This window comes from Hydractinia symbiolongicarpus, chromosome 2, assembly GCF_029227915.1.
Source record: "Hydractinia symbiolongicarpus strain clone_291-10 chromosome 2, HSymV2.1, whole genome shotgun sequence".
Taxonomy (NCBI): Eukaryota; Metazoa; Cnidaria; class Hydrozoa; order Anthoathecata; family Hydractiniidae; genus Hydractinia; species Hydractinia symbiolongicarpus.
In genome coordinates this window covers 32,894,116-32,905,327 of record NC_079876.1, presented here as the reverse complement: position 1 = coordinate 32,905,327, position 11,212 = coordinate 32,894,116, and the positions used below count along the sequence as shown (strand labels likewise).

The window sequence follows — 11,212 nt, the reverse complement described above, 5'->3', positions numbered from 1 at the left end:
GCTTAGCTGCGCAAGTAGCGAGAAGCACACAATGTGGTATAAAAAGGGCGGGCGAACCCGTGGATTTTTCCACGGGTTAACGACTAGTATAATATAATATTCCGTCTGGTCTGGTGATAAATTGGCTAATATTTATGTGCTAAAACATGCAATCGTAAGTGCAACGCGAGGCTAACCAAAGAAAAATGATCCCTACACAGAAGAAGTAACACGAGAATGTTATACCGACAAAGAATGTGATCTATTTTCCACAGTTTTGGGCAACATATCGTAAGTCACCCGAAACAGCAAATTCGACGTACAAAAAAAAGTGATAAGAAAAGGCGCAAATATCGTCAAAAGTGAGTGGTTGTATCCAAAATCTGACCCTGCAAGACAATAGGCCATTTTCTTAAAAAGACGGCACCGTCGACAGTTAATGTCTATCATCGATATTTTTTTTAAGGCGACATGAATATACATTTCTGAAAATTAAGGGCGACAAAAATCATTGAAATACGTAAAACGGCCAAAGGCAAAGTAAAATCTAAAAAACCAACACATCAGCATATGTAGCATACTAAATGTGAGTTGACAAAGCTTTTTATAAGCAAAATAATTTTGTAACCCATTGCTTGTAAATTATGCCACTGTAGACCATATATTGCAAATAGGGTTATATATATATATATATATATATATATATATATATATATATATATATATATATATATATATATATATATATATATATATATATATATATATATATATATATATATATATATATATATATATATATATATATATATATATATATATATATATATATATATATATATATATATATATATATATATATATATATATATATATATATATATATATATATATATATATATATATATATATATATATATATATATATATATATATATATATATATATATTTATATATATATATATATATATATATATATATATATATATACCTACCTAATACCTAGGTAGGACTTTTTGTCTATTGATGAATAAATTATTTACTTACTTAGTTACTTACTTACTATATTGATTGTATTATAATAGAAAATCAGTAACTAACAAACTATGATGTGTGTATACAGGTATTGTGAGGATAATTTTTTTCTCCGAGACCGAGCAAGATGGCGGATGTGTTTTCTTTAGCGCTGAACTCGACGCACATAAAACATGGTATAAATTCTTGTTAAAATCGTGGTATATCTCAGTAATCTTTGATGTTTATGCAGAAGCAGACAGCAACAGCCAACTAACGATTAAAAATATCCAATTTCGAGAGATTATTTCGTATCAAACGGAAAAAATGGAAGAAAAGATCGACCTCATGCTACAACAAATAAACAAAATCGAAAATCGTCTAGGAGGTATCGAAAGCACCCTCACAGTAATGAAAGAGCTTCAATCCGATGTAGATACAATTAAAAAAAACCAGTGCGGTATTATAGAAAAACAAGCAAGTCATGACACAACGATTAACAACCACACAGAAGAAATTACTGGTCTGAAGTTCACATGTGACAACATTCTATCACGAAACACAAAAATTGAAACGGACATCAGTGATCTTAAAAAAGAGAACAAGACTAAAGAAGGGAAAATCAACAAGCTCAGAGCCGAAATTAACGATCTGGAGCAATATGGGAGAAGGGTGATGGTCGATATCAGAGGCATACCTAGAGTTCAGAATGAAGATACAACACTTTTGACGACACAACTGGCTGAACTGATGAAAGTAAAAATCGAAAAGGAAGATATAGACATCAGCCATCGAACTTCCAACAAAAAGGAGGCCAGTATAATAGTAAAATTCAACTCAAGATACAAACGTAATATTTTTTACGAAGGTCGAAAGAAGCTGAGTGAAAAGACCATCCAAGACTTGGGGTTTCAAGGATCTACGAAAATATACATAAACGAAAGTCTGACATCAGTGAATGGAGAACTCTTCCGTCAGGCAAGAGAACATTTATTGAGCAAGAAATTAGTAAAGTATGTGTGGACAAAAAATGGGCAAGTTTACGTTAGAGAAACAGACACTGCAGATATCATTAACATTAAATCGAAAGATGATATTTTTAAATGTGCATCAGATCTTCAGTGATTCAATTTTTATTCACTTTTTTATTCTCTTTCATTTATTTCTTCATTTTTATTTTTATTTCACTTATTCTTCGCGTTATATCTTTTGTGTTATGACTATTTTGAACTTTAACTATGTCATCTAACAGGATTGAAAATGTGATTTGTCACATCTGCAACAAAATAGCACTTAATAACTGTATTCTCTGTGATTTGTGCAACACATGGTTACATGTGTCTTGTCTCAAGATGACTAAAAGTACTTTCAATAAGCTTTCTCAGGAAGAAGTCCCATGGTTTTGTAGACAATGCATATATAGAACCCTTCCATGTACAACTCTTACTGATATAACATTGAATTCTCTAACTTTTAACTCTTGTATAAGCGATAATTTCAAAGAGTGTGATTTCTGCAACAAAAACATAAAATGTGTAAATTCCACCGTAACCTGCAGCACTGGTAAACACAAAGTCCATTTAAAGTGTGCAAATTTAAACAAAACTAAACTTAAAAGCATTAACATAAACAACTGGATATGTAGCAATTGTAACTCCTTTCCTTTTAACGATATGGATAGTGAACAACTTTTTAACCTAATGTATAACTCATCGCTTGATAAGTATGACAACTCATATCTAATAAATAAAAATCTTGATGATCTACTAAACCTCCCTAAATTAGAGATTGAACACCCTAATAATATAGGTAGAGATGATGCCAGCTCATCGGTTCTAAATTTTAACTACTATAGTCTTGAAGATTTTCATAAACTAACACAATCAAAGCAACTCAATGCTGCATTATCCTTCTTGCACACAAACATACGATCTTATCAAAAAAACATTTCTAATTTGTGTGATCTAGTTCATACTCTAGAATACAAATTCGACATCATTGGCCTATCAGAGGCATGGCACTCCTCAGGTAAGGAAATTAATTCAATAACCCTATCAGGTTATCACCCATATGAATTTATCAGTGGAAATTCTCAAAATGCAGGATGTGGTTTTTATATTAATTCTGAACTCAAATATATAGTAAGAGATGATCTTTCAGGAGTAGTCAACGAGAGTAATGAGGAATTCGAAATATTGTTTATTGAGATTTTTAATGATCACTCCAAAAATATATTGGTAGGAGTAATATACAGGCACCCTAAATGTAACACTACAGAGTTTCTGGCCCATATGCAAAAGTTACTTTTCTCTATAAACAAAGAAAATAAAAAAATAGTAATCATGGGAGACTTTAACATCAACCTTCTCCAATTCGAAGAACATCAAGAGCCAAATACATTTTTGGAAATAATGTTGAGTAATTTTTTACTTCCACACATTATACAACCCACTAGAATAGCTAAAAGTTGTAAATACACATTAATTGATAACATTTTTTACAATGATATTTTAGATGAATGCATCAGTGGAAACCTTATTCCACATATAACAGACCACTTACCAAATTTTTTAGCCATTGAAGACATTCATACGAGTCGCGTGAAGAACAACAAAAAGGTAAGAGATTATACAAACTTCAATGCAGAGGAATTTCGAAATGAACTTATGGGTATAAATAACAAACAAGAATTAACTTCAATGGATGATGTAAACCTAATGTATAATGTATTTCATGATAACTTGACAACTGTAATAGATAAACATGCACCATTGAAACCAATGTCAAAAACTCAATTGAAAAGATCTGTAAAACCATGGATAAATGATCACATGCTACTTATGATAAAAGAAAAGAATCAACTCTATGGTATGTTTATGAGAAGTGGCAATAGGCAAGCATATACTCAATATAAATTCTTGAGGAATAAAATAAATCATAGTATCAAAATTAAAAAATTCCAATACTATAAAAATTATTTTGACACCCATAAAAACAACATCAAAAAGTTCTGGAAAGGAATTAATCAGTTTTTGAATAGGAACAAAAATCAAAACACACCAACTGCTATAAAGCAAAATGGTAAAACATTCACTGATCCAAAAGACATTGCCTCTTTGATGAACTTATGTTATGCAAATGTGGCTCCAGAATTGGTCAAAAAATTACCAAAAAGTTCTTCCAAAAAAATTTTAACGACTTTTTAAAAGACAGAAACCCTTTTTCATTTTTTTGCTCTGCAGTTTCTCCACAAGAGGTGGAAGACCACTTATCTAAGTTGGATCACACTAAAGCAGTTGATGTATATAATTTCCCTATAAAACTCATAAATCAAAATTGTGATCTCCTATCTGAACCATTATCTATTATCATTAATAAATCATTCTCTGAAGGTGTGTTTCCAGACGCATTGAAATATGCAAAAGTGATTCCTTTGTTTAAAAATGGGACAAGGCATGAAGCAAAAAACTATAGACCGGTATCGATTCTTCCGTTATTTGACAAAATAATTGAAAAAATTATGCATAAAAAACTAATGACTTTCTTGGATCAATACAAAATAATATCTCCTTCGCAATATGGATTTCAAAAAGGTAAGTCAACTAGCTATGCAGTCCTGGATCTAATTACCAAAATATCTTCTTCATTAGCAACTCAGAGTCACTCTATCGCTATTTTTCTTGATTTTGCCAAGGCATTCGACACAGTAAACCATACTATACTACTAAAAAAACTAGAACACTATGGAATTCGTGGAATAGCTAATAAATGGTTCAAGTCATATCTATCTGGACGGACACAAAGTGTATCAGTTTCTAACATTCTGTCAAGTGCATTACATATTAGTTGTGGAGTTCCACAAGGTTCAATCTTAGGACCAATATTATTCTTACTTTACATAAATGACATCTCTAATGCTTCCCCTTCTTTTAAATACACACTATTTGCAGATGATACTAGTTTATTTATTGATATTAACAACAAACAAGAATTATTTAAAAAAACTAATAACGAGCTAACTTCTGTCTGTGATTGGCTTATTGCAAATGCTTTGAGCCTGAATGTTACCAAATCTAACTACTTATTTTTTAGCAAAGAAAAACATGTCGATATCCCGGAGATCAAGTTACTAGGAAAGAACCTGACTCGTAAGAATTCTGTCAAGTATTTGGGAATAATAATAGATGACGAACTTTCCTGGGATAATCATATACAATCTGTTTCAAGTAGAATTTTACAAGGTATTGGTATCCTAAGGCGTCTCGGTCCTATTCTTCCATGCAAATCTTTACTTTCCATATACTATAGTTTAGTTCAATCACATATCCAATATGGTGTTATCAACTGGGGATCACCAAACACTAAAAATATAAACACCATCAATAGATTAGTAAATAATTGTCACCAAATTCTAACAACCAATAATAATCAAACTATAAACGATATGAAACTTTTAACATTCAATCAGATATACATGGTTAATGCCTGCAGGTTGTTATTTCAGTTTCATAACAATAACCTACCTCCTAATGTTTACAACATATTTAAAAAATCTGATAGTGTACATAATCATAACACCAGACAGTCTCAAAACATGGGTCTTCATATTCCTCACAGAAATAGATATCTTCCTTTACTATATCTTGGTCCTACTTACTGGAATCAATATTGTGTAAACTTGAAAAAAGATACTCCCATATCAACATTTATACATCACTTAAAAGAGAAATTGTTAGTTCTATAGTATATCAAACATATTTTTTATGCGATACTATATAATATATTATTAGTATTTATAAACAACATCATTTGCTCAAAGTATTACCAATACTACTCAATAGTTTTTGTAATCTTTCAATACCTATTCCTTTAATTTTATAACTTATTTAAGTTTATTGTCAAAGAAAAACACTCCCCTTTTTGCTCTTTTCTCGGTTCCCCCACCCCCATAACATTTTTTTTTTAAATGTATATAGTTTTTAAAAAAGAAAGTTTATATATTTATATGGTGTACACGGCTTAGAAAACCCTTGTGGTTGTATTTGTGTATACTTAGTTGTAACTTTATTCTTCAAACAGAATACATATTTACTTACTTTACTTACTTACTACTTATAATTGATGGTGACGGTGTATGTTCACCGTTTGCGACGATATTAGTTTTGCTACACGAATATGTCTATTGCTGAATCCTAAAAAAACGCCATAGCAATCAATAAAATTGGCTGCGAAGGTACGTAAGAATATCTTTCACATTAACTAGGGCAGTATTTAAGTCACTGGTGCAACAATCCAACCCCGGAGACTTTAGGTCGGATTTTTTGAGAACTTAAACAAACTTCCAGCGGAAATAACACTGTAACGTCACTTAAATTTTGTATAATTACCGGAGAGCGTAGCGTATCCCGTTTTAATTACAGCCGCGACTCCTCCTACTACTACTCCGCGGATTTTTTGAATAATATAAAGTACGTGCTCAACAACTTGAGTTACATTTCCCTGAAGAGTACGCGCGAATTGATATACAACTGTTCGAGATATCCAGAATACGAGTATAGCAGTGTATAATATAAACTTAATGCAAATACTTTTATCAATAGGTTCAGTTTTTTTTGCAAACTAATTTTGGTAATTCGACCGGACTTCGCCTAAAAATTCCAAATGCAGTGGCATTAGAAAAAGTACGATGGCCCACAAGGGTCACAGTGCGAGAATTTTTTATACACTGCGCGAGAATTCTAAAATGTGCGAGAATTTTCTGCTACACTGCGCGAGAAATCTAACTGTTGTGCGCGAGAATTTCGAAACTGTGCGCGAGAATTTATATTTGTGTTAGAAAGTTTCTTATGAAAATCAAATTTATGCTATTTTACAGACCTTGGTCTGAAGTTTATCTGCAGTATCCTGGAACCGAGGTTGAACTCCACCACAGCGCCTCCCATACCATTTATGGAGGATTTATTTAGGTATCTCGGGGTGAGAGCAAAGTTGTTCTGTTTGTTTTCCAAATTCAAAATGGATTCTGTACTCAGACGTTTAGTGAGGGAAGAAGTTAAGGAAGAAGTCAGGAAAGAGGTGAAAGAAGAAATTGAAAGGAGTATTTTGTCAAAACAAGACCAAGACCAAGCTTGTAATGGAGAATCCAGTGATATCAAGAACGAACAGAAGAGACATGGAAACATCACTACCAGATTGAACACTTTGTTGACAAAGATAACCAAAAAAATGTTCGTGCTGCTGGCAATGCTTCAACAAATAAAAAGGATATTAGAATCCAAGTAAGGTGGATGAGAGAGGTTGGAGGAAATTGGATAAATGTGAAACAAGCAGAGGGAGGAGGAAGCCGTTTCATTGCTTTAAATCAGGAGAATCAAACTTTCGAGCATTTATTGACCAAAAGTCTGGATGTTTATTTTGGTGTGTGTGGAAAGAACTGTTTCAATGAAGACCGACTAGAAGTGACTGCAAAACTGGAAGATGTTACCGGTACTACAGTCAACTTACGGGACAGTATTCCAGATTATCTTAAAGAAAGGGGTTTGTTTCCATCAAAAACATGGTTTGTTTTGAGAACTAGTTTAAATGATAATGGTCCAGAGCTTGAAAATTATTTTGATTATGATTACAATGACGATTGTATGTCACTCTATTACTGCTGCTGGTCCTGCTTTGAAAAGAAAAAATTTGTGACACATGCTCAGGCACTTACTTCAGGTTTTGCATCAGATGTAAGCAAGATAAGGAGTTTGAACAGTCATTGCAGAAAGATAGTCAAAAGAATTCATTTGACTCTGAAGGTGGATCAACATCCGAAGAACCATCCAATGAAAATATTACTGACAGATCTATCGAAAATTTGCGAGAACAACGTATTAAAGCTTTATCTAGTAATTCACCAAAATTAAACTTGGAGAAAGAGTTGAATGTTTTGTCAGCGAAGTTCATGAAAAAAAGTAAAGTAACTTTTAATATCAGAAGAAGATGTGTTTAATGATGTTATGCAAAAAATGGAGGTGTTTTTTTCAGATGCTGAATTGTCTCCTTTCAAGGTAGAATTCACCAGTATGGGTGGTAAGGAAGCTGGTGTAGACACAGGTGGTCCTACTCGTGAGTTAATATCGCTATTTTATCAAAGCACAATTGGTAAACTTACATATGGCCGTCAAAATAATGAATTTTTCATCCATGATCTGCAAAAGTTAACAGAAGATCAATATATGTTTTTTGGAAAATTTGTGTCATTATCTTTATTACATGGTTTATTTTTAATGAAGCTGAATCAGTGCTTTTTATCATTGATAATGGACCATTCTTCTATTTTGTTTTTTATTTTAACTTTTAATACAGCTGTTTCAAATGTATTAAACATTTTGTTTCAAGATTGAAGATTTCAAGATTACATCTGTATTTTTCAACACCAACTTGTTACATTGTTATCTACATAAATTCTGCTACAGCATCAAGTAAAAGAAAGTATATTTCTAAGGCTTGCTGAATTGTACTTGGACGTCCATTTGGGTGTCCTTTCATTGCAAGGACTGTGTCTGCAAATTCAATAAACTCAGGCTCGTTGTCTGCAACAGCAATAGCAAATGTAGGATCGTTGAATTCGCTGATGTCACTAATGTCAACAAATTTCTTGTATGATTTGCTATTGTATAGCTCTGGTATAAAATGTAAGGTATCTGACGTCCGCGTGGTAGGGTTGAACCTCTGCTCGGTGCAATGATATGTTGATTCCAGCGCACCGCCATATCATCTAAATCTTTTCGAATCAAGTGCATGAAACAAAAACGAGCGCATTGAGCAATCAATACATTGCCACCATCCAAATAGCCCATCCCAGAAAGCTCTGCAAAAAACTCTCTCCACCACATTGGTCTATCCTTGGCCAACTGCGACCAAAAACATTCAATCCTTTGATTGTTCGGAGAGGATCCCACGATGAAACTGCCGAGACCAGCATACTCATCCGTGTGATCAGCCCTCATGCATATCTGAATGGCCTCGATTATGCTGTTCTCGGTCCCGTCGTCGCTTCTTATTCTAGTAGGTAGTCTGTTCAACTGGGTTACAGCTTCTAAGAAATAGTTGGCAACAACTTCTGGTCGTTTATTTGTGGGTCCAACTTCGAGCCAAATTAATCGGCGGGAAAACCCGTCAATACAACCGTGTATACTGAAACCGTAGGGCTTCAGTTTGTCATGCCTGTCCAAGTGCCATAAAAAATAGCCTAAAAAAAGTAAACAACTGTAATAACAGTTTTCACGCCTGGTAGAAAATGCTTGGGAACAAGACATTAAAAAATTTAAGTCCTGTTCGTATACTCATGCTATAATACCTAGTGACTTTCCACTTCCAGTCAATTCACTTGAAATCGCTTGAATCACTTCCTCTCTGGACTCGTACTGACCAATTGCGTCGTCTCAAGCCCATTTTTCTTAAACTTCTTTTCAATGTTGACAAACTTTTGTAAATACTGTGATGAATTGCAAGAAAAGATATTATTTCAAGATTTGTCATGTCTTTAGAGAAGTATTGCGATATCAAAGAATCACGATCACTGTTAACACTCACTGAAATGCATGGCAAGTGCGTTGGTATAGGCATTATGGCTTCGAGCTATGCTTTCGAAAGTCCATGCTGTTTCCATTAAAAGAGAAAAAAAGCGCGAAAGAAAATTAATTTTAAAGACCAGATCGATGATATGTAGGCCTGCGATATTTAAAATATTTTTTCGTCCAGTCTATATAAATTTTCTCGCAATATTTGGAAATTCTCGCGCATTGTTGAATATTCTCGCGCAGTGTACAAAAAAATTCTCGCATAGTTTATAAGCTCTCGCGCAGTGTAGTGGAAAATTCTCGCACATTTTAGAATTCTCGCGCAGTGTATAAAAAATTCTCGCACTGTGACCCTTGTGGGCCATCGTAAAAAAGAGATCAAAATTAAAGACATTTGGGTAACTTAACAGAGACCATTAATATGTCCTTGTTTTTTATGTGTCACAAAATAATTGTCAGACTTCACCTGTGAAGTTTGTTTGTTACAATAAAGGTTTCCAAATACACGTAGTGTAAAAAAGCTTGTTCATAATAAGTAAAGATGAATGTAGTAAGGAAACGTGTAAAGTGTCCTATATTTTGATTTTTGATTTTTTGATTTTCTCTTTATTTAACGTCGATAGATACAATAGTATTTAAATAACTAATTTAAATCGACAACAAAACGTAAAACAAGACAAACAGCGATAAAAAATAAGAAAAATAAATAAATAAATAAGTATAGTTAAAATATGTATGGTATATCCATGCATATTTTACAGGTGCAAACATCACCTTCCCAAAATTTTATTGAGCTACGGAAGGCTTCGAGAGAAGGAGCATTCTTTGTAGCGTCAGGCACAGATATCCATAGCTTCCCTGCAATATTTGATAAAGTATTTAAGCCATAGTACGTTGTCCGACAAGTTGGTCGCCTGATCAAATTAAAGCAACGAAGGTTGTACTTGTTTTCCCTAACAGAAAATATCTCGTTCATATATAGAGGTGACAATCCATTTAAAAATTTGTAAACCTCTTTCATTAAATTCTGTAAATTGATGATGTGAATATTTTTAACATTACATAAAGATAAAAGTTCATCGTAACTGCCATTTATATCTTCCTGTATGATTCTTAGACAACGTTCATGAATACGATTGATTCGATCATTCGCAACTTTTCCACAAAACATCCATACTAAGGGACAGTAAGAAAACTGAGACAAAATAAATGAATTGAAGAGAAAACGCTTCATCTTGGGTGTCAAAAAGGAAGATATCCTTTGAAGCACGTTGAGTTTCCTACTAGCCTTATTACAGATGTTCTTGACATGCGAATGAAAGTTTAGTCTCGAGTCAATCGTAACACCAAGAAGCACTACAGACGATTTACACGCAATTTTCAAATGGTTAAATATCAAACTTTCATCGTGATGACCTAATACAATATATTGATACTTTTTCAAATTTATTGCTAAGTAATTTTCATAAAACCAATTATTAACTATGACCAAATTAGTAAGCAGTGTTTGTTTTACATCTTCTAATGAATTTTCACAAGCATATAAGGTGTTATCATCTGCAAAGTTACAAAGGGATGATTGAATAATGAACCAGAATAAATCGTTTATAGAATAATTGAAGAAAGGAGGTCCTAAGATTGATCCTTGTGGAAC

The 11,212-nt window shown here is 32.9% G+C and overlaps 1 protein-coding gene across 1 annotated transcript; it reads left to right on the top strand.

Moving 5' to 3' along the window:
• The first annotated feature begins 146 nt into the window (after positions 1 to 146).
• LOC130630140 (uncharacterized) lies at positions 147 to 2,119 on the top strand. The gene is made up of 5 exons (XM_057443533.1): positions 147 to 154; positions 255 to 341; positions 477 to 519; positions 1,032 to 1,053; positions 1,104 to 2,119. Exons 1-5 carry the CDS (start codon positions 147 to 149, stop codon positions 2,117 to 2,119), a joined length of 1,176 nt encoding a protein of 391 aa, XP_057299516.1.
• The last annotated feature ends 9,093 nt before the right edge of the window (positions 2,120 to 11,212 follow it).

What these genes read in the sequence shown, in the direction of transcription:
- LOC130630140 (XM_057443533.1), top strand. An exon ending in AGGCGCAAATATCGTCAAAA is followed by an intron (nt 342 to 476) that starts GTGAGTGGTTGT and finishes CTGAAAATTAAG; the next exon opens with GGCGACAAAAATCATTGAAA. An exon ending in ACTTACTTACTATATTGATT is followed by an intron (nt 1,054 to 1,103) that starts GTATTATAATAG and finishes GTGTGTATACAG; the next exon opens with GTATTGTGAGGATAATTTTT.